The 24,726-nt window shown below is 40.1% G+C and overlaps 1 protein-coding gene and 1 long non-coding RNA gene across 25 annotated transcripts in view; one reads left to right on the forward strand and one right to left on the reverse strand.

Annotated features, from left to right (window-relative positions):
- Positions 1 to 24,726, forward strand: part of SORBS2 (sorbin and SH3 domain containing 2) — a gene marked incomplete at its 3' end in the record, with an annotated part of 250,265 nt that overhangs the window by 172,374 nt on the left and 53,165 nt on the right. For 6 of the 24 annotated variants that reach the window (XM_083755275.1, XM_083755282.1, XM_083755277.1 and 3 more), the window contains 4 exons: positions 4,086 to 4,112; positions 6,457 to 6,581; positions 18,386 to 18,527; positions 21,331 to 21,506. In XM_083755275.1, the coding sequence (XP_083611401.1) occupies positions 4,086 to 4,112; positions 6,457 to 6,581; positions 18,386 to 18,527; positions 21,331 to 21,506 (470 nt within the window). Of the gene's footprint in view, positions 1 to 1,316; positions 1,410 to 4,085; positions 4,113 to 6,456; positions 6,582 to 7,427; positions 8,037 to 15,173; positions 15,663 to 18,385; positions 18,528 to 21,330; positions 21,507 to 24,726 lie in introns of those variants that run through there. The other 18 variants (XM_083755274.1, XM_083755289.1, XM_083755278.1 and 15 more) reach the window with 8 other exon arrangements.
- Positions 15,129 to 24,726, reverse strand: part of LOC310852524 — a 108,549-nt gene continuing 98,951 nt past the window's right edge. The window contains exons 9-10 of the long non-coding RNA XR_014568202.1: positions 21,352 to 21,492; positions 15,129 to 18,505 (exon numbers count right to left, since the gene is read on the reverse strand). This is a non-coding gene — a long non-coding RNA (uncharacterized lncRNA). The remainder of the gene's footprint in view (positions 18,506 to 21,351; positions 21,493 to 24,726) is intronic.

The following is a 24,726-nucleotide window of genomic DNA, read 5'->3' on the forward strand; positions in this document are numbered from 1 at the left end:
GCAGCTGCTGAGAGTTTGTGATCGAATGAAACTGACTTTCCCTTTAGCTTTAGCAGACATGCTCTGTGTAGACAGGTTCCTTGTCCTCGCATAGGTTTAGGATTGATCACCACAACTCTTAAACTTCGTATAATTATGCAGTGAGAGATTGTGCCATGTAGTATGTGGGATGTATAGTAGCCATGTGTTTAAGACACCCAATATGATCGTCCTGTTAGTGGCAGCTTTATTCTAAATTTGGGCTCACAATAGATGCTCTCCTTCAACTGACTACAAAGAGCATACATTCCCTGAGCTGGCAATTTAAAACGTGGCCCAACATCATGATGCTGACTTGGCTGTTCCCTTGCAAAGAACGGGCCACATAAATTACACCTGATTGAGCAGCTAGAAATTGCTGAGATGGGATTTTGATTGGATCCAATGCACCCAAAGGATGGTTGAGTTTTCTGCCGTCCCTTCAGCTATATTCTGCTTTGCAAGGACCATCCAACCTTAGGAGCAAACTTACCCAGGATTGCCTGTTTCAGCAATGTGCATATACCTTGGGGGAAGAGAGCACGCAGGCAACTTTGCAGCTCATGATGCCCCCAGTATTTCAGAGAACAAAATGAATTCAAGACCTTTGTATTCATCATTGTCCATCCAGGGTATAGGCACAGATATCAATGGGAAGATACAAAGAACTGCCAGACATTAAAAATGCGGCATTCTAGAGGATTGGAGTCTTCTCCCCATTCCGTACTACCTTTAAATGAACTATAAATGTTCTCCTTTATCTATCTAGCTTATCTGGAAGGCACTTAGAAGGAGAGGATCCTGTAACAACATAATTTAGTTTCTTCCTAGATATCTCCTGTTACACATATGGGGAACACACCCATTTTAGTAATCTGTATCAAAGTATTCCATGAATGAACATACCAAATCACACAACAAATCCTACTTTATGACTCAGATCTTTTTTAGGGCCGCACAGTGTGTTCTTTATTGAAAAAGTAATGTTGTGTCAATTTTGATCTTCCGTTTTAGTCTTTTTGTGGTGAGTTAGGTATACACAACAAGTGGTCTTTCCAGTACTGGAAAGCACATGATAAATCTATCTTGGCTTGGGTATTCTTTGGAATGGCAGTAATAATTAACTACAGCTTCCCCAGCCCTTCGGTATGTATGTACAAAACCCAGAAGATCAACAGCAATTTCTAACCGCATGAGTTCTATGTCCACATTTACATAGTTCACTTAACTCCACTTGATCTGTGTTGCATGTGCCTGCTCTCTCTATGTTGTGGGCCTGTGTCATTTTGTGCTTTCAGATAGTGGTGGGTGTGCTCGCAAACGTGCTGCCATGTCTGTCAAATTAACAGCCGTGAAGAGAGTTCAGAGTTCTCCAAACCTATTGACAGCAGGTATTAAATATTAACCATGGAATGTCCCACTTGGGTGCCATTGTGGCATGGTTTCTGTACAGTGTTGGAGCTGAATATCGTGGTTGATAATGAATGTGGCTGCAGCTGCTGCTCATAACCGTTATTACGAAATGTTTCTGTCCTGCTGATGTAATCTTAAGCTATGTCCTTGTGGGAACTTCTCAGGCATTCTGGGCTGTGTCCACTGAGAACTAGACCAGCAGTGCACATGCCTTAATTTGAACGAGAGCTTATCTGGGCTCAGCCCCAGAACTTATTTTCCACACCAGAGCTCATGTGAAATAATAGCTTTTGAGTAGTGTGCAACCAAGTCAGAGTAGACCCATTGGAATCAATGGGCTTCCCTCCCCCACTCCCATTTGAGGGAGAGTGATCATGTGAGCTGGAGCCATAATCAAGCAGAGGTGTTCTTTAAAGAACAGAGGGGAGATATGGGGTATCCATCCACACTTCTATGCACTGATGTCTTTGGCAGTGGACGACCAATGGCACATAATTTTTTAAGTGGGACTAAGTTAGTAGTACTAATTCATTTTTTTCCTATTTTATCACTGTGGTTGCTTAGCTAGAAACTGATTGAAATCCCTTGGGGATGGAAGAAGGAAAGTACCATAATATTCTCTATAAAATGACAGCGCAAGTGTCCTGTAACGCCAGTCAGTATATATTACAAGATATATGAATGCCAGGCCAAATTTTTATAGGAAGACGTTTTCATGCATCATCACCAAATTGGAAGCAATGTAGCATTTACAATATTCTCAGTACTCTTCAGAATGCTGGGTTGAAATCATTCCCTTTGGCTGTTAGAAACCATAAACCAGGTTTCAGAAATTAATGTGAGTTTGGCCATTGAATTTTACCCTTGGGTAAGTTTTGCTAAGTCAGTGCAGCTTACACTTTTTAAAGGTTTCCAATGCCAAAGTAATAGAAACCATGTTTGACTTAAAGGTTTGTGGCCATTTTGCTATAAACATTTAAAAGCAGCTTTTTAAAGATTTGCATTTGGCAGTAGCCCAAGAAAATGAAGAATGTTAAAGTGGCAACTCTAGCTTCATTGTCCTGGCCTTTCATCATAAACAGATTAATTATGCAATATAATACCTAGACAAATATTCATCAACAGAAACAGATCTCAGTAAAATTTCCAGCTACAAATCATTAGTGTTGGTAATAGTCACCTTAACTGTAAAGTTGAGAAAAGTCTTCTTGCAATTTTATACTCAATTACAATAGCTCTGGAAAGCAACTAGAAAATGACATGGGCTGAAAAAGAATAGTATCATTTAATTTAAATCTAATAAAACAGCAATAAAACTAATACAAAATAAAGCAGAACCACAGTAGCCCTGAAGTGTAGCCTTCAGAAAGTGTGAATTAATGGAGCCATAAGCATTGATTTATTTATTGTACCTGTGTTCCACTCGCCCAAGTTGTGCATAGGTAGCAGAAGAGAAGTGGAATTTCAGTTAATCAATGCATGTTTTGTAGCTCCTTACTAAGCTAACATAAGGAAATTTGCAAAGGGTAAATTGGGTACTGCCTCATGAAGAACATGCCCTTTTCAGCCTACAACTACTATCATATAACTGTTTTAAAGAGATTGATTCCATAGAACAGGCATAAGCAACCTCGGCCCTTCAGATGTTTTGGGACTACAATTCCTATCATCCCTGACCACTGGTCCTGTTAGCTAGGGATCATGGGAGTTGTAGCCCCAAAACATCTGGAGAGCCAAGGTTGCCTATGCCCGCCATAGAGCAAATCCTCTGCAATTGTATATATAAAAAAAATTCTAATGCATTTTAAAGCACCCTCACATAATTGATCAAAGACTAACAATGGAGCAGGGATTTCAATCAATTTCTATCAAGAAGGGCACCATGGCAGAGGTTCATACATTGTCTATCAATAAGGTCACAGACAATGTTGCTGACAATAGTAACGTTAGAATGCCCTGCCTTAGTTTAGTTTCCCCCAAACTTGTCCCAAAATGCTTTTAGTTACCTTGAGATTTGAATGGTTTTTCTATTGCTGGCATCTCTTAAAACAAATTGACCTGGCAAGGTCAAATGGGTCCAATTCCCCTGGCCTGCACATAAGTTTATGATATTGGGTTGTTAATAATAGCATAATAGGTTATGCTAGGTTAAGGAGGCACTGTGCTCATTATGTGCTTCTGAACATAGAGGAAAAAGGAGTATATGTGTTTGATGCTCACTTCTGTAGTGCTAAACTATGGTTTAATGTCTCATCCAAACTGAACCAGTGTGAAATTGAAGCAAAAGTGCTGTTGTGTTATGCTTGTTCACTCTTGTTTTGGGCCACATAACTTTAATGAAGGTTAGAGGGCTCTTTGACAGAGCAAAAATGGCATAATGAGCCATTCACTCTGATGCTGTGCATATTTACTTAGCAAAATTTACTTCAGAGCTCAGCAGTGCTTATGCCCAACTTAAATATGCTTACGTTTGTGGTCTTTAGAAAAAAAGATCCTTGGCTACATATGCCGGTATAGTAAGAGTCATTAAAGTATGTGTGCCAATAATTTTCAGTAAGTGAATTACCCCTTGTCTACCACCGTGGTATCAAAGCATAAAGTAGGAATGCTAACTGTACTTTCCACATATTAACTTTGACGTTCTCTTTCTTTAGGACTTGATTCTCAGTCACCAGATTCAGGTAAATGGGTTGCTGTTATTTTAAGCTGAATATAACAACACTGTGAGTGGAATAAATAAGGCATGCATTTAAACCCCCTCCCCACTGTTTCTCTAGCCAAACTGTACTAATTTTGAGATTCTAAATCTTGAACTAAAGATTTTTGATACGTGTGAAAGGCTTTCTTTTACATTTGCTGGCCTTTATATAATGAATGATAACCTAATTTTTTGCTTTCTTAATGGCTTTTTTAAATGCAGACCACTCATCCAAAAAGACCCTACATTACATACCAACATTTCTATGTAATTTAGAGCAGAAAGCACTCATTATCTTCAATTTACGAAGTGGTAGCGAAACAGAAGAAATCTGTTCTTGCAGGTGTATAACTGGATGTTTTTAAGGTGCCAGTGGGCATAGAATGGGTAATTCTGTAAACTTACACCAGAAAGACTGTACTGCTGCATGAGATATAATTTGGAACAGCTTTCAGTTAATAAGGGCTTTACTGGTCCTTTTAGCCAACAATAAAGCTGCTAGCTGCAGCGATCAATCTAATCCTACAGCATCTCTTTTGGGTAGCTTATAGTTCTGAATTTTTCCATCTTCCTAAAGGAAGCTATGTACTGCGTATACGCTTTGCGTTTCTTCACCTCTCCAAGTCAGTGTTTGCCAAGCATCTGAGTCAAAGGCAAACTATACCCTTACACCCAAATCACTGTTTGGAGGTAGAACACAGGCTCTGCATGCAAAAGGTCCTAAATTCAAACTTAAAGCACTACAAATATGACCGGGGAAGATTCCTGTCTGACACCCTGGATTGCTGCTGCCATTTGGTATGCCCACTGCTTAGCTGGGTGGACCAATGCTTTGATTCAGCAGGAAGCACCTTCCTATGACAAAATTTAAATTTAGAAATAAAAGCTTTGCTCCAGCTTATACCTGTTGTTCAAGGACAGGATTGAGCGTCATGAATGCCACAGAAATGCCATGAAAAATACCAGCCCTGTGACTTTTCCCTAGGAATGTTCAACATATGACATATCATTATCATTTCCTCAACCCCTCCATGCCACTGACTGCTGCTTCTGCAACACAAGGAATCCATAGATCTCTTGAGTATCATTTAGTGGCAAAACAAGTCATGGTGGCAGCCATTTTTGCTGGAAGCTACATCTAGGAGGCTTGTACAAATGTAGTACACATGCATTCTCCTGAAGTGACTGAGGGCAGATGCATGTAAAAACCAGACCAAGTGTGGCAAATAAGTAAACGACATAAGCAAAAGCTGAAGGATTGGAGCATCTGGGAATGCTGTTCTGTTTTGAGCATTCATTTGTTTTTTACTGTTATCTGAATAATCAAGAACTAGCCTTTCCTCTCCCAACAGTTATAATCCATGTCTGGGATTTATCTCATTTTACCCACATAGCTACTTTAAGGCATAGATTTGGCTGAAGGGTACTGATTTGCCCAGGGCCCCCTAGTTAAGCTTCATAATCCAGAGGCAATTGCAACCTAGACTCCTCACCTGCCAGGCATATACAGCTACACTATATTTACGGTGCAATCCCATACATAGATCCTCATTTCAAGTCCCCTTGAATTCAGTAGGTAAATTGGGTAAAAGACTTTGGGGTTAAGAGACTTATATAAAGAAAAACAATAGAAAGCAACACCATCATGAAATCCTGACCTAGTCAGGAGCTCAGCAGAACTGCTTCTGGCTTCCCATGATGTTGTCATATCTAGTATTTTCTAGGCATTTTATATATATTCATTATAAAAACAACATAGCCTGTGCCTGTAGGCCTATAGTCCTATTAGGGGTTTTTCCCCCAGCCATAATGCACCAGAACTCAGTTCCAGCACCTCACAGGTGGGCGCCATTGCAATTAAAAACGAACAAGGGAGGTGAGTTCCGGGACCTCTTTTTCTAGAAAAATAGCACAGGGCATCATTTAAAGCAGGACAGGATAGAGAGGGAACAGCAAAACAAGCAAAAACAGGCACTTTCCCCCCATAAAGTCACATTAATGACCATACTGCCTAACCACTTAGGAAGATAGTTATAGGAGAGGAAGATCCAAATGGCAATTGGTTCCAACTGAGCCAATGGAATGGACCAGCACTTGTCTGCTATCTTCCTCTACTGTAATCTGGCAGACTGGCTGCAAATAGTATGAATGTACCCTTTGTTATTGACGTATTTGCATTATATCCCTTAGACTTCTTTCACGTTTGTGCCACATCATCTATATTATGTTGATTCCAGTCATTGTAGAGCTCATTTCAGTTACTTGACATAATCAAAGCAAAGCTTTTGTCAGAAATAAATTTGCTTGGATTTCTTTTCATATAAAAGCTTGGAGATCATTTAACAGTGGGAGTAGAGAAACACTGAATGGCGACACTAGCAGCTCCTCTCTTGCAGCAAAAGGCTTTCGAAGTGTCCGGCCAAACCTACAAGAAAAGAGATCGCCAGCTCAGGTAAAATGGCAGATATGCAGTCTCACACTCTGAGATTATGTGAAATTCTAAAGTTTAATACTGTGATTTCATGAAGTAAGGAGAGGCAGTTTCCATTTGATTATTGGTTTTTGGGGTGCTCTCCTGACATTATTGCATTGGTTTGTAGTATGATCTCTGTTTTGGCTGTGCATACAAATACTGGTTTGGATGCACAGCTGCTGCTTCACTCATGCACTGAATTCCTTTCAAGGAGTAAAGCACAGCTATGCAGTGTTCATCAGGTTGAAACATATGCCTGGTGTTGGAACAACAGCACAGTTATTTTTTGTAGCCCAAAGAGTGACATAAATTTGAAACATTCACCCATTCTACAAATTACTTAAGATACTCCCCCCCCACTCACCCACACATGCACGCATGCGCGCGCGCGCGCACACACACACACACTGTTTCTATTACTGTAGACCAGAAAATTTAAGGGGCTATACATCAATTTCCATCAGAACAGTCTGTTGGTTCCAGTGATCTATCTTGTTAATTTTCATCTCCATAATTTAAAGGTGATAACTAGCAATATTGATCCCAAGAGGGGGATGCTTCATATTAATGGGTCAGTATTGACCTCACAATGAATTTGCAATTAATATATGCATCCTGGCTTTCCAAACATCAAAATAAAATGTTTACAATCTGGAATGATGAAGAATGTGGAGGCCTGATTCAAAACCATTGGCTGGATTTGTGTCGGTATCTCTGTTTAAGAAGTGACACGTTTTATCTCTGTTTACTTTCCTGCTAATGTTTTGCTTTCTCTCTTTCTCCTGTAATATTTATTTTGTTGCGTGGATGCTTTTGGCACACAAGGCCCCCCCACTTCCTCCTAGGAAAGAAAGTTTGAGTAGATCTGGAATAACTAGCCACAAGAAGAGCGAAATTAACTCCCGGTCCGTAACAACCAAACAAACTAAGAAATCTCCTGATGCTGACCACTGTACTAACAAGGAGTTTATACGGAGGGCAGTTTATTCTAAAAAATCTAACAGCAGTGTGTCCTACACACACAAAACCACTAAGCCACTGGCCTCTGTTTACAGCACAAAAACAATAGCTGGAATTAGAACGAGTTTCCGCCAAGGCCACAAACAACCAGGTCAAAAACGTAGAGTTTCTGCCCTGAAATTAACTAGGGCACGAAATGCATCTAGTAGTATTCCTTCTTGTGTACAGCAGCAGCCTGTGCCTGTTGAAGCACCAGCAACTCCACGGAGGCCTGTCTCACCTGTATGTAACCCAGTACCTGAGATACACAAAGCATCTCTTTCCATTCAGATAGCTCCCATCCCTGATAATAAAGCGGCGCCTGAAAGCCAACAACATCCACCTAGGCTTTCTCCAGACACTTCAGAGACGCCTCCAAACAATATGCAACAAATGTCTACAGTTCCTTCCGCACAGTCCACAGAATGCAATGTGGTATATTATGTTTCTCTCTTGTTTATTTTAGATCTTTCCTGTGTCACCTAACCTTTTTCTCTTTAGTCTACTCACCTGGCTCTGAGTAGTGGTTTACACTTCCTGGGTAAAACTACCTGAGACACCGTATTGAAAACAGTGTTGCTGTTTGTTTATTTTTTATTGGTTTTGAAAGATGTTTATGGGCTGCCTTAGTACACGGAGAGAGGGAAGGAACAAGTGATGTTTAGGTACCTGCTAAGTGCGCACCTTATTGCCTGTGTCCCAGGTATTGCAAAATTCAGTTCTGTAGGGAAAGCAGTCTGAGTGACACCTGAATGACACTGCTTGGAGGTATTGAAATCCTAAAAGGAAGTGTCTGGGATCCAGAGGGGCATGTTCTCTCTTCTATGTGTGCATGGCTTTTCTCCCCACTTACCCCCGCCTTCCTCCTACAGACCCACCCATCAAAAAAACAAAAACAAAACCTGTCTCCAAAGGTTAGGAAACACACCAGCATATCATTCCATTAAGTACAAGGGGCTGAACAAAAAAATAAATAAATCAGGAAACCCTTCAACCCTGCCCACCTCTGTGCACACAAAAGTCCTTTGCACATGTGTGCCAATCTACCTGGATTCCAGCTGTTGTGCTTGTTTTGCCATGGTGAGAATTCTGTGGTCATTCTTCACAGATGAAATTCTTCTTTAATTACACCAAAAGGGCATAAAGTGGCTGTACAAGATGCATCTAAATCCAGCCCTTAGTGCTGCACAGATTACAAGGCTTCCACAACAAAGGCAGAAGACTGAGCTGTTAATTTATGTAGGTGCTTGAATTGCTAGGGATATTGGCATTAATTACATTTTGAGTGAGTGTGTTCACACTTCACACAAGGCTGCTCTGATGGCCATGCTCCTTAGAGGCTCTGCTGTTTAAAGCACAAGTTTGAAAAAAGCACCCCTATGTTAATCAGAGGGGTTATCTCTGCCCCTCCACACAAACCCCAGTCACCCATAAGATACACCTCACTAGAAACAGGATCATTGAACAAGGCCAACCGTTCTGATGTCTTCAGCAATCTTTATTATTTTTGAGGGCACTCTTTGATATACTAAATGCAAGCAATGTAACGGTATGGCTAACAGAAAAGTATTTCATAAAGAGTCCAGTTCCAAAAGGATAAAATACTCTGACATCAGAGGAGGAGGTGTAGCAGTGTGGTGGTGGTGTTTCTTTCTGGTCTAATGACTTGCCAGATGCCAGCGCTCGATTGTGATGATATGGAGAGGGTGCTATTTAATGTTTGAGCCAAGAAATGCAACTGCCTCAGAGCTGATATGAGGATTCATAATATTAGGATCTGCAAATTCTGGAATCTGATCTGATCAAGGCTGCTATAGAACCATTTTATTTATATATTTTACAAATGAGTTACCATAAATCATTATACAGACAGAGCTATGGGAAAGCTAAACAATTGTTACAACTGTATTAATATTAGTACAGGTGTTGCTTTTATTAATCAGAATAAAAGCAGATAGGTTGGTTGTCATGATGTTTGTGTCCTGAATCCCTAGAATCAAAATGTGAAAGCCCAGGATCCAAAATGGTCCCAACTAGTTTAGTGTGCCATGGTGCGGGGAGCATAAAACTGGCATTTGCCCAAGGGGGGGAAAGACCTGGCTCAACATGGGAAACAACTTTTGAAGCTGACTTCAGTTTCAAAAATAAACTCCAAATCCCATAGGACAGTTTGGACCCCAGCCAAGATGGAAGATGGAGGCAAGCAAAACATATGTGCCAATCTGAAGAGGGACTTTTAAACGAGCAAGAGGGTGATTAGTTTGGGCAGCAGACAGAGCTGAGCATTCTTTGCCATTCTGCCTCTGCTCTGAGAAACTGGAATGAGTAAAAATGGCACATTGGGGGCCCACACAATTGAAAAAGCAAGTGGGGATGTTATTACTTGAATCGCCTGGAGACTTGCATTCCAGTAAGGAGTTACTTTTAGTAGCCTCCAAATGTTACCAGCTTTTGTAAAAACATTTCTTTTGGCAATCTCTTGGTAAAACATAAACCAAGGCCCAGCTTACATTTCTCCAGGAAACCAGGAAAGAAGCACTTGTGACTGGGGGAGGGGGGCTTTTTTTGCTTTTCCTGCTTTTATTATGTGGTGGATGGCCTGTGGATTTCACTGCAGGCTCTCTTTATGGAAGCGGTATGAGCCACATTTATTTCTTCCATTTTTAGTATGAATCCGCCTTTTTGGGAGAAAGCTGGGTTGGGATTTTCAACACTGAGCCAAAGCGTTCAGGAAATGCATATCATATATATATATCACGTCTTCATGAAATAAAGGCACCTTGCAATTTCTGATAAAAAATATGGTTTTAGTAGTACATTAAGGGCAAAATCCACTAAGGAATTTTTAGTAAAGCTCTCACTTATTTTGGTGGGGAGCTCATAGGAGAAATTACTAGTGAATTCCATATCAGTAAAATAAAATGAGTCTGTCAGGTTCATCCATCCAATCATTTACTTTGCCACAATTAAACCTTAGGTATCCCATTTAAAGCTCTCATTGGCATGCAGATCATAACATCTACCAGGTATCTGATTTTTTTACATATTGGTTTGGGTCACAGTTATTGTAATGGCAGTCAGGGCCAGTCCTACTGTTAGGAAGAGTGAAACATCTGCCCAAGGCAGCTGATTTGGGGTGTCGTGAAAGGGAAGCAATTTGTTATTTTCATTTATTATTGTATTGTTACTGAAAATGTAAGGTACTGTGGCAATTCCTGTCTCTATGATCTGACTAGTCTTGAATACAGTGCACCCTGACTGGGAGTGGATTGCCATTTTCTGTACTGCCTCAGGCACAGAAATGTTCACAGGTGTTATGAGTAGGTATGCAATAATTGGATAGGGAAATGTGGATTTACTTCAGCAATGAGGTTAGACACTTTACAGAAAGTTTGAAGTGTCAGTAGAAGAAAAATACGGAATTGAATTAGTTTCCTTATAGGGAAAGGGCAGATATAAGACCTGTTGTATACGTCTCAGTAAAAAGCAAAATGTATTTCAAACTTCTAGTTTTGAGAGAAGTTATAGGACATGTAAACTGAATCCTAATGACAAGTATGTTCATGGTTCTAGGTGAGTGCCCAGACAAAGGTGAGAGAGCATGTGGAAAGGGCCCCATGTAGTCATTCCTGCACTAAGAATGTGTGCTTACTGCTGCACTAAGAAGTGTGTGAACAGCATGGAGATTCCTGGTGAATATGCATATGTTAGAGTGCCATTGTATCTATCCACAAGAATTTAAGGTGTGCTTATGTTTAAGGGAAACCACTAGTTGCAGATGCTGCAGTATACTTGCATGCAGAGGTGTGCAGTTGAGACAAGTGTTGTTTCTTTTAGATTATAAAACATGTATTGTTGTTTTGACGCAAGATGCCTGGATTTGTATTTATGTATTTTGGAAACTAGATCCCTTTCTCATCTGTGGGAGGGTGGAAAATACACATAATTTTCACAGTGCGTAGGAAGAGCTCACCATAGCCACCAATATTGTAGTGCAATGTATTGGAAAGATAAGCCAAGTAGGTTCGTATTAGCATTAAGATGTAAACATTCCATAGTTAAAGATTATTGTGAAATTCTGTGTTACCAATTACTAGATCATGGATGATTGCCCTACATGTCCAAAAGAGGATGTGCTTGGGAAAGCGCAGAAGATTGAATATTTTTTAAAAAGAAAAGGGGGGCTTGGTTTTTCAAAACACAGCATATTTTCATGCAGCTGTTGGTGCTGTTCTTTTGTATTATCAGAAGTTTACAGACATAAACAAGGGACCCAAAGGAATACAGGTGTTCATAAAACTAGACTAGTTCTGTGAATTGAAGACTGAAAATTGGAAAAAAAACTTTTACACCTAACTTTAAGCAACCAAATTTTAAAATATTGAGCATGACCCTCTTAACAATTAAAGCAAGAGGTATTTTTACCCAAGTGTGTGTGTTTGTTTGTGTGTGTGTGTGTGTTAAAATCTGAGTTTTGTGTGCTATCCTTTCTTATGTGTTAATTAACAACAATCAGTTCACTTTTTCATCTTAGAATCTTAATCGTGTCTTGTTCCTTTGAAGCAAGGCCAGCAATTTGGTGTCATTATCATGCACCCATTCACAAACCTCTTATTAAAATCTGAAATTGTCCACAGTGCTTATAATATACCTGTATCTACATACTTAATGTTAATTGCCTATATAAGCAATCTGGGAAAATATCTCGGTGCAGAGATTTGTAATAAGCATACTGTGCTTATCCAAGGCCACTGTCCAAAAGACTAAGGGTAGTCACAGCGTGTTTGGATTCAAGTTTTTTGGGGGGAATTTCCATTTCACAAATAGTGGCCTCATGAACATGTTGTTTTTTTGACATGGAAAAATCACAACAAAGTGACTTTTATCTTCCATACTTACATGGTGATAATTCCTTATGAATATGCCCCTCGTTCCCTATATCCTAGAAAATGTTAAAGATGTGTAGGGTATCAGTTTTCACCATGTTATGAGGAATTGAGAATGAATTTTTACAACAGATAAATTCTTGTGGTGCTTTACAACTACTTTTCTAAAAAATGTAGCATGTGAGGGAACACTTCTTATCAGACTAATATTTTTTATTGGAGAATGATTACAAATCAATACACAGTGTATATATACTTCCTGTGGAATTCAGGTGCATGCAGAAGACATTTAAACAAGTGATGGTAGGAAACAGCCTATAATAATGCATGAAAGACCTTTCTGGGAAGGATCAGCAGCAGGTCAAGGTCAGGTCAAAGTCTGAGCAATGAATATCTAGAAAGGAAGATTGGGGCAAAATCAGTCTTGCCTTGCATGGGGCCAGTGTGTTGGACCAGTTGTCTTCCACCAATTGCAGCCTCCAGTCATGGGTCCTTGGCCGTAGAAGTGCAATGATACGGTTTTAATCATACTATTTTATCACTGATATGCTTGCCACCCTGCCTATAGTACATTAAAAGAAAATGAAGTATGAAGAAACCTAAGATGTGTTGTATCCAATACTACTGTTCTGCTTGCGAAACAGAACTGTTCCCCCCTCTCATCCCCACTACTGTCCCCTGCAAACCCTCAATATTTGTCAACTTCACATTTACCTGTTTCCATTGTAAGATATTTCTAATTTGAGAGTGTGCTATCTGGAATTCCATGACTTCCATATACATTGCTCTCAGTTCCCGGGCCTCATACTCACAACTGAATGTCCTGTTGTTTTCTAAACTCTGCATATTCAGTGGACAATTTCTCAGCTTGAAAAATAAATTTCACTTCATAGAGGAAACATGGCTTTAGGTCATGCTCACTGTTCATTCATTCATTCACTCACTCATTTTATTTGTATGCTGCTTTTTCACACACACACAAAAGCCATGCTCAAAGTGGCTTGCAACAAAGTAAACAGGGATGTATTTCAAACACTACAAAAACTGTTTTGTAATAGCACAGCGAAACAATAGCAACTATTATAACATACCCCCCAAATTCAGAGCTATAAATATAAAAAGATTACTTAAACAACATGCAACATCCAAAATAAAAAATAAATAACAGTTTCACCTTAATCCAAGAAACACAATTCCCATGATGTTCTTCAGTCCCTTCCCTGCAGAAGCTTCTTATAGTGGGGAAGCTGGAAACACCCCTCCCATTATGTTCCTGTTGACACTGTTACAGATTTTATAAATTAGACCTGGAAGTTACATACATACATACATACATGCATACCGGTACTTATTTATTTATTTATAAAACATTTTGCTATATTAACTGCTTAGGAACATCAGGTTTCCTCTGAGTTGTCTACCCTGCTGCCTTCAAGGTTGTATATTAACTTTCTGTGTACCTTTTGAGTAGCAATGGTGATTACATCAGTCTTGGGTTTTTACCTAGTAAGCATTTTCCATGGTAGCTTCACTTCCCAACCCCACTCACTCTTTTTGTTTTCTAGGACTATCTGTGCTATTTAAGAACCATTATTTTGCCTTCATTCTTAAAAGGAAGTTTCCTCATTTTTAGTCAACCAGTTCAGGGTCATCAGTCTGCTGACTTGTGAATTTTAGACTTTACATTTTTTTAAAAAGGTTCAACCTGCAGCACAGACATTTGCAAATTTGAAGTTGTGATTTCTTTTAATTGTAAAAAAGTTTTACAAAAACTTACTTTGTACAAGAGAACTTTGTGTTAAAGTGTACTGAGGTCCAGGTTTTAGGTCAATTCAGATGACTGGTTTATTGAGTGCTACTGAGTGTTGATCCCAATTTGTTTATACGGAAAACAGACAATGCTGGCTATCTATGCTTTCTGATTTGTTTTTGTTTTTAAGGAGGCTAGATATTGTTGCCTTAAGCAAACGTTACCCCACGCTTCCAAGTGCATTTCTCTATCACTTCCCTTATTGGAAAAAGTCAGACTTTGACGTAAAATGGGTTTGTTGCACGTGGTGCATGGATATTTGAGCAGGTGGGCAGGGATACTTATGAAATGGGGCATAACCAGGATTCAGTCCTGCTTTAGCTTCATTGTGTAGAGCCCCCTTCTTATGCATAGTGTGTGAAAGCGGCTATTATTGTGATACATTTTGCCATTGGCTGAGAAGGTCAGCTGCCTAGTCCTAAAATGAGACACTTTGGTTACTACTATGGAATTAGTGATATGGCTGAGAATCAAGCTTACTATTGGTCCAAAGGGAAATTCCAATTTTGTATATGGGAAGAAAAACCTTTTAAAGTTTGTGGCAGATAAACAGGCGGAACACTATTTGAATTAAACGTCAAACAATTAAAATATTGGAAATGAACATCAGGCTTACTCCAACACACTGTAGTTTCTGGCATTGCTTCCCATTAATACTTGACAAATTCACTTACTGTGTTTTCTTTTGTAATACAGAGTTTGTTTATTTCCTAATCTATTTGACTGTGTACTTCCTAAGACTGCTAGAAAACACATGGTGTGTGGGGGTTTTTTTTGATTTCTGAGAACTCTTGTACACAACAAAAGGGTAAGGAAAAGAGTAAAAAAATAAATTTAGTAATATGTTTATTTGTTCTTTTGTTTCTCAAAACTCAGCTTGGAAACCAGAAAGTAACTGCCAATGTGATGGAGGTAAATGCTTCACAGACACACAGACAAACTTCAGCAGAAGCTTCGCCACTGCCTCCTTCACCACCTCCTTCATTGGTATCGATTAACAGACCCTCTCTCTCACCCGACAGTGGCACCCACCCCGTAACATCATATATTTTGCCAACACGGGATGATTTTTGGCCGTCACGCTTGTATAGAACCCTGGCCCTTTCACGTTTTTCATACGCATACCCTTTCCTAGCTCCTGACAGTACTATCCACAGGACTGAAACGGCCTCTGTTATGACCGACTCAGCCATGAGTGAGTACTCCTCTCGCCCGGTGAGCGAGTCCTCCACTGCCATTCTAGATGATCTCCAGAGCTGTAACTATGATACTACTGACTGTTCTGAAACACCTTCCCCAACCTTGAGCCAGATGTCTGCTGTGTCAGATGCCACCACCTTAACCACCACTGCTGCCAGAGCTCATGTAATTATCCTTCCTCTTTCCTCCTCCCATTTTGTTCAACCAGGCTGTCAAAGTGGAAAAGAGATAATCCTTGTTCTTGTCCCTTTTACTCGATGAGCATGCTGGAAATGGCCTACTCAGGTTCTATAACGTTCCTTAATGGGAAAATTTCAAACTCGCTACATGTAAACCCAATCTAAATTTGCTGGTCAATAATCCCAATACTCTGGAGGAGTGATGCTTCCTGTGATAGATGTGATGGTAGCTTCCTTGGATAATTAGTCAGAAGCCTGAAGTGCTCCTGAATCACTCGCTACATAAAAAGTAGTATTTGGAATACTCTTCCCCAGGGACGTATCAGCTCTTAGATAAATATTTATTATCCTCATTTTCCCAGGCCTTAAAAAAGCTGAACTTTATTTTATCTGCTGCACTGCTTTTTAATTATATTGTGTTTAATAATTATTGTTTTATTCTGGATTTTTAAAAATACATGACAGCATTATTTTATTTTTTTAAAAAAATGTAACAGTACAGATAATTAAAGTATTCGTAGTTAAGGTTGAGGTATAATAGTATTTTTTACGATACCTGTTTTAATTTTAACCTTCTATCTAGAAGTTCTGATCCATCAATTTAGAGGCATGTTGTGGAGACAGGTAGGTTTGTGCGTGGTGATGTGGTGAACAAGAAGCACAAGGTCACCTGTGTTCCTTGTTTCTCCACAACATCCTCTCACCCCATTTGGATCTTTCCTACCTAAGAAATGCACATGCAGTCTATCGGGGAGCATGGATCCCACTGAAGTGTGAGAATTGTAGAAGTTGTCTTTTGGTTGTAATGGTGGTGCAATGAAACAGGAAGCACAAGACACACACAGTGCATGTTGGAACAGTGCCACAGCCAAAGCAGCTCATAGTAGCAAGGGGAAAGTACTTTGCACATTCTTGGAGATGCTGTCTCATTTATCTCTGCTCCTTATGTTCCGGTGCCAAGCATTGGCAGTGCAACAGACTCTTTGGGGATTTGCTCTGGAAAACTCTTGCTCAAATTAAGCCCTGAACAAATCTTGTAATGGTTATTCTTCAGTCTCACTGTGCTAAAAAGGAAGCGACATTTGGAATACAGGCAGAACTATCTTAAGATGTTAGATAAATGCACATGCAGATAGAATGCTCAAACAGAATGTTAGTACAACTACAAACCTGTCAGAAACTACTGAGCGACCAATATGATGTATGATGTATGCCTCAAAAATGGATTTTAAGGTGTTTGATTAGTACAGCACTTAACCCAACCTTATCTTCCATTAGCAGTGATCACTGACTGCATGAGTTTGCTTCTGATTTTCGCTTTTTCTCCAACTAACATTTCCCCTCTTAAGCATTCTTGTCTTCCAGGAATAAAACTATGGATATTCTGACATTCACTTGCTACAAAATGTATTGTTTCTTTTCTTTTCCAGGAATGCATTTTCTTTATTCTTAAGTCACTTCCCTCCAACTGTTTAAATACACATGTCCTTATGTATAACTCAAAAGTCTAATACATGTGATATATACATACATCAGTTAAAATCAGCAACTTGCTTAGTTAATTTCAAATGAAGCATCCTATAGATACAGGTCACACTCTTAAAACAAGCTGGAACATGCCTAATATTTTATAGGTCACTGTATTACAAGATAATAAAACAGTAGATTCTAAAAGACTTTTCTGAATGAAAGGCCGTTATAATCTAGTATCATGCCGTAAGGGTTAACATGACAAATGTAAATGGAATCTTTGGTATACTTAACAAGAATGCTTGAACTCAGTGGGATTTTAATCCAAGTAAATGGGTACAAGGTTAGAAAGCTTGCATGACTTCAGGCATGTGACCTCCTTGCTATACGTAAGGTTACAAGTCAACCAGAAGTGCTAAGGAAAAGCAAGTTGGTGCATCACACAAAGTAAGGTTTCTTCATCTATAGCCATTGGTTTCTAAAGCTGCAATCCCCTACACACTTACACATGAGCCAAACCCCATTGATTTCTGAGTAGACATGCACTGAAAAAAAGCTTCAGTGCTACTCATTATTCTGATTTTATAAAGCAGCATGTTAAGTGGTTTGAAAAACAGCAGCTGTGTGATCTTAATAAATCAAAGCATGCCTCAATATTGGCAGTGACTTATCCCCCCCCCCCAAAAAAGGCAAGATGTGTGACAAAATTCATTGCCTAGAATGTTAACCACATAACAATGGATAACTTTGGCCATGTATTATATTTTTAGAACATGCTGTGGGTTAAACTTGACCATCACATCTAGTTTGCATCCAGATTCTGGCCACAATATTTGAAGGAGATTTCAGCTCTTCTTGCTGGCATCTTTTTTCTTTATCTTCAAGTGAATGGCAATAAGATTTAAGCACTTGGAAATGGAAGAGAAAATTGCCTTCAAGAGAAAATTGGAAGTGCAAGTTTTACTGTCTCTTTCATTTTGTACTACTTTGACCTAGGACTTTCTTGATGCCTTCCCATAATTCCAGCATGCTGTTTTTTGTAGGGGGAATAGAACAGGGTTGCATAGGGAACATAATCCTGAACACGGACTGTTATAGCTAAGAATCTGACAGCTGGATCTTTGCTATAGGGATAGCAATTCATCCTTCACCTTTTGTACATGGATGGTAGGATTTGGACAGTTCTACGAATAGTTTACTGGGATGTGATTTTTGCTTTGTTTCTTTTCTACCTCTCAGGCTCAGATAACAGTGAATGGGAACTCTAGTTCAGCAACCAGTCCCATGAGCCACTTTCAAAGGCCTTTTTCCCCTTCAGGATATTCCCCACCAGTCTCACTCAATTCAAGCCTGGTTCTCCTGCAACAGAGCAGAACAATGGGTGAGTTCCCACATAAACAAATAACATACATTTATTTTAAAAAATTAAATGGTGTACACCAGGGGCGCCGACTTATAAAAAATATTGGGGGGGCCCATACCGGGGTCCTGCCCCGGGAAGTTTTCTAAATTTTAGACGAAAATTAGTGAGTTTTAAAGTTTTTTAAAAGTACTTTAGAGTCATATGATCAACATTAGAACCCCGAAAACTCGACTCTCTATAACTCCACACTCCGGGAAACTCGACAAGCCTGAAACACTTTTTGGCTTTGAAAAAAGAAACAAAACATAAACACGCACGGTATTTTCGTAAAAAGCTAATTTAATTTGCAGTAACAATTATGCTTATAGACTATTACAGAGCAGTGAATATATAGCTCTGAAAAGACTGAAATGATATTTAAATAAATCCTAAACTATCATTAAAAGAATAAAACATAAAATATTGCTGTCGCACAGTAATAGCACTTTGATTAATAAGTAAAATAGCTAATTTAAGCTTACTTTGAATAAGGCTGAGGCTTCATTAAATAAAAATAATATCTCAAAGTTAATGCTTTAATACAGTTAATAAAGTTAATACAGTATGCCTAATACTGTATGTAAATACTGTAATACTGTATGTAAATAACGGGCTTTAATTGGGTCTTACACCCTAAAAATAAATTTAAGTATTTGAAAATAACTAATACAGTACTATAGTAATATAGAAATACAGTACTAAACTAGTACTAATATTTCGAAACTGAAAATTTAACATTCTGTATGTATTTAATTCTCTATTTTATAAAGATTTTTAATATCTGACAGTGAGTTTGGAGTAGCCCAATGCAAAAATCCTGAGGATCCATGTGGATCCGTGCTTTGTAACCACGTTTTTGCACCACTGTGACCCTAGGCAACAGTGGGTGCGTGATTTTTTTGGTGCAAGATGTAGCCATTAACATGCTATGTGATCTGATGGTGAATTTGGGGTGACCCAATGCAAAAATCCTGAGGATCCATGTGGATCCGTGCTTTGTAACCACGTTTTTGCACCATTGCAGCCCCAGGCAACAGTGGGTGCGTGATTTTTTTGGTGCAAGATGTAGCCATGGACATGTAATGTGATCTGATGGTGAATTTGGAGTGACCCAATGCAAAAATCCTGAGGATCCATGTGGATCCGTGCTTTGTCACCACGTTTTAAATGGGGAGGGAAGGAAAAACACAGAAGGGACAAGAAGCACAAGAGGGGTGTGCGGAGAAGCAGCTGGCTAAGAATGCAGGGGAGGAGTTTAACGGGGTGGGGGGGAGGAAAGGAAGGCAAAAGTCCCCCCCCAAGCCAGCCCTCTCTCTCTCTCCCACCTGCATCCCTAGAGCACGGAGAGGAGGAGGTGGTGGGCTGGAGCCTGCACGCAGTGTGACTAGGAAAGAATTAGAAGGAAGGACTCAATCCTTTCCTTAACCCTCTGCTTGCCAGGAGGGCAGGGGATTCCCTACTCTTTGTTGAGTTTGAGCAAACGCAGCAACAGAAGCGGGTGGGCAGTAAGACCCTGAGGCAGAATGCAGGAAAGCAGCAGCTTCCGCCTTCCCTCCGCCCGATCTTATTTTTGCCTGATTTTTGCCTATTTTTGCTCCTGCGCTCCGGCGAGTCAGCTCCAGGGACCACACATTCGCTCAATAACACGCACAGACATTTCCCCTTACTTTTTAGGAGAAAAAATCTGCGTGTTATAGAGCGAAATTTACAGTAATAATTTTCTTAAATTATTGGGGGGGTGGAGCCCCCCCAAACGAATTTTTGAGGGGGCTCGGGCCCCCTCAGGCCCCATGGAGTCGGCGCCTATGGTGTACACTGAATAATGAAATGTCCCTCTGAATGACACTGCTCCCTTTGTAAGCCATGAATCTGGAGGATATTTCTCTGATTTCTGCAGGGGATAAAGTGTGCAACATAAAAACATTTTCTTAAGCTATGGTGGCAAGGGTGTGTGTGTGTATGTGTCACTTTTATATTGCTGGCAGCAGCAGAAGCATCATAGCTTTGCTGGCAGCAGAGGTGCTGATTTGGGTCCCAGCCCGTGGGTACTTAGCACTGTGTGCTGCAACGTGAAGCTGTCACATTGCTCTGTGTGCCACAGCTGCCTTCTGGTGCCGCTTCTGTGCTTCCGCAGCGGCGGCAGAGCGTGTGCATGTCCACGCCCACAGCGGGCCCTGACAGAAGCCCTGCAATGGAGGGCGAGACCCTGGCCCAGTCAGTGCCGCAGGCCAGGCACCCACAGTGAAAAGTTTGCAGGTGCCCAGGAACCCAGGGCCCCCTGGAGTTGGTGCCAGTGGCTGTTAGTGACCCAGCCACCATTTTCTTAACCCCTAAATTACCCAGAATCATTGTCATCCCAGGGCATTTTATGGGGGCATGTGAGGGACACTGCAAAAATATAGGTGCTGCCTCTTGTTATCATCTGAACAATAAGTTCCCAATATTGAACTCATAATATAGCAGAAATAAATGTTTGCCCCTTAAAAAATAGCAGGGAAATGGAAAGGGTGGAATGAGGTAGGTCAAAAAGTTTCTAAAGATTCTAAAAAAATAACTAGACACTACACAGCTGGAACCTTCTAGAAAGAAACAGAGCATGTGGTGTGCTACAGAGTTTGAGTCCCCCTGAGCACAAAGGCCCAATTCATCCAATATCTAGTATCATGAAACATCTTCCTAATCCTGTGTCAGTTTGCCACATTGAAAGTACCTAGTATGATAATGCAGGTGAAGCATGTTAATTAAATGGTTATACAGCGCTGTGTTAACATTATCTTTGTAGAATCCACAGAGACATACTCACAGCATGCTCATTCTGTTGGCGGCAGCAGTACCACCAGCACAATACCAATCTGCAGAACTTCGGAGGAAGAGAAGAAAGTCACAGTCATTAAAGCACCACATTATGCAGGGATTGGCCCAGTCGATGAATCAGGAATCCCAACTGCAATTAGAACGGTAGGAAATGTTGAGTGAGTGAGTGTGGCTCTGTGTGTGTGAGTGCATGAACACGTCGTACAATGAAATGATTGTTGGTAATGGCTTTTTCACATTCTTCTAGGCTTATATAATGTGTAATAGAATGTGCATAATCAGGGGACTCGTGATTATAATTCTGTGAGTAGTGGGGAAAGGGGGAGGCTGGTGGTGTATAATTGGAGAGCCTTGACTTTTTTTTTTTTACTTTTCATTGCAAAGTTGTCAGAAGATCTGCCGCTTTCTCTGTGTTTTGTTTTCCTTTCCTTTGCTCCACCTTTCCTTCTTTTGTTTATTTTGCCTTTGAAAAGTTTCCTAAAGTTTGGTGCATTTTGTAACTTTTATCAAGATGTCCTTGCATGCCTAATCCTTCCTTGTATTCATGAGTTAACAGTTATAAGATGAATGAATTAATGTACACGTACACACACACACACACACACATTTATTTAACCATTATCACCAGGAAGCCCAGTGCAGAACTAGCTCTCCTTTGCTGAGCGGGTGGAAAAAGCTCTCGGGTCAGCTTTGACAGCTTGCCACTAGTTAGTGCTTGAGTGCTTTCAGGATGCCACACTGAAGTGTTTTGTTTTTAGCTATGCTGAAGCATTCTTTCCACGCTGCTGCCCCGGCATCCCCTTCTGGCCGGTCCAGGCGGCAGCAGTAGCAGCTGCAGCTCTTGTAGGGAAGGAACTGTTTGCCGGTCTGAAGGAGTTCTTGCTGCTGCTGCTGCTGCACTGGCTGAATGAAACGACTAGGAGCCAGGATGAAGGCAGCAGAGCCCTTGCAGGTGAACTCTTTGGGAGGTGCAAGGATATAGCAGCTGTGGGTATACTTTGCCGGCCAAGACCAACATACGGATATGTAGTGTTGCCAGGAACAGATTCAGTGGAGAGGGGAACAGGGTGGGGTGAGAGAGAGAAATGGAATTGATGGAGAAAAAGTGATAGGGAAAGATTTCACTCTGACTAAGTGGTAAGACTGTGGCTTTTTTAAAAAATAAGGGAGGGGAGAAGCTCAATCAGTTCTTGCTTCCTTTTACTATGGCTGTGATCTAGCTAAGTCATGTAAAGTGGTTTGTTTTTTTTAATGACTAACTCTCACTATAACAATTCTGAAGATATTTCCATCCCATTTCACAGAGGCAGATCCCTCTGTGTGTGTCTTTTTAAAAGAATCACAGACTAATCAAATAGGATGGCTATTAGTTATATAAGAGCATGAATTAAAATCCTCCCAACTGTACTTAATGGGCCTGGCCCATTGCCAGCTATATATTTAAGCCTCCAGATTCTCTTGATCTCTTTAAGATTGGCTATGAAATTCCTCCCATTTTTTGATAGCTGTTTCTATATAAAAACATGTTTTTAGCTTGTAGAACTATTATTGCATAAAATGTTATAAGCTGATGTGATTTAAGACATGCACAATGCCGTCCTAGGTATGCTCATTCAGGAGTAAGTCCTACTGACCTCAATAGGACCTACTCCCAATTAGGCATGTATAGAATAGCAGCTACATAGTTTGCTCAGAATGTCATATAAACACAGAGGCATGTGTTAAGTGACCACAGAAACACAAACTAGATAAGGTGGCGTGCTTAATGTTCTGCAGCATCAGACTGTTTAGAGTTACTTTTTAATTTTTCTGATTGCATATTCATCTTAAGATCCATGCAAAGCAAAACAGCACAAGTGTTTCAGATGCAATTGTATTGGATCATATATCACTGTACTTGTCCATACATCTTGCTGAGTTCAACAGGGCTTGGTACTGTTATTGTTGCTGTGTTCTGTAATTTAGTACAGAGAAAAGTGTGCATTATCATGCACATCTTTTTAGGAGGGATGGTAAATAATCAAGTGTACACCACATTTCTGCCTGAGTTACCAATCCAGCCAGAGTTAGTCTGCAATTCTAGGTACACTTACCAAGGAGTAAGTACTGCTGATCTCAATTGAAGCCTACTTCTTTGTAGCTGTGCACAAGATCACACTGTCAGTCACTGTCTCACTTTCATTGAAGCCAGCAGAGCATATTAGTTATTGTGATTAACTTCAATTTCATATTATGCTTGTCAATTAGAATGGAAATTAGGAGATTTGATTTTTAAAGGAAATTTGGCAAATCAATTTGGCTCTTTTATTCAGTGTAAATATACCCTAAATCAGGCACCAGTTGTCTAGTTGATATACTTTCTCCTTTTCAAGTGGTTTGCTGAGCTTGCACCTTCGCTGGGAAATTGGTATGCTTGTTAACATTCCAGCAATGTGTCTGAATGAATCATGGAATACCAATGTGCACAGATGTCAGATGTGCCTTTAAAAAGTAGCATTGAAAGCCACCCATAATTGACAATGCTGGATCAGTTTTCTAGCTGTTCAAGTGGATATAATCGCTTCTGTCTTATCTGGATTCATCTGCAGTTCTCCTTCATCCAGCCCGTAACATTTGCACAAGCACCTAACTTCAGCTCCCAGATCCAGTTTGAAAGAAAAATAAAGCTGAGAGTGCTCAGCATATTGTTGACACTGCACTCCATATTGTCTAATGATCCCTCCCAGCAGCTGTATGTGCTTATTATAAAAAAAGTATTGTAGATAAGATAACATTTAAGTAGTGGACACTTAACAATTGGAGGATCAAATGCATTGCCCACTAGAAATATTTTGGTTGCAATCCATTAACTACTTTCAGATTCTGTAGACATTCCTTTTTTAAAAAATGATTTACAACAGGAACACACATATGCACACAAAATGTTGGAAGGGATGCAGAGATCTTCCCAGCGGATTGTGTGCCTATTTGGCAGAACTCAGTACTCCAACCACAGCGGAAGATTGCTTTGAACACCATCAAGCTGTTCCTTTATTGACATTAAGATTGCCATTTGTAAAACTGTTTTACAACAGCCTCGGATTCCTACTGGAGAGTGTCCATGGCATCACTGATGGGGGGAAATGACTTTCCCAATTTTTTATTCTGCCTTTTAATTTTGCATTGGCGGTGTATTCATTGGTCTCTGTTCATTCATTCTAAGCTGAGTACAGATTGGCATAGACCAAGAAGCCGAGCTGTTGGGTAGTGTAGATTGCAGCAAGGAAGCAATTCCTACTCAGTGGCATCCAGGAGTGTCAACTTGAATATAATATTGGGGGGGGGGGCAGGGAAGCCCCACTCCGCGTAATTGATCACAAGTCAT

The sequence above is a fragment of the Podarcis gaigeae genome (genome assembly GCF_964106915.1).
Source record: "Podarcis gaigeae genome assembly, chromosome: 9".
Lineage (NCBI taxonomy): Eukaryota > Metazoa > Chordata > Lepidosauria > Squamata > Lacertidae > Podarcis > Podarcis gaigeae.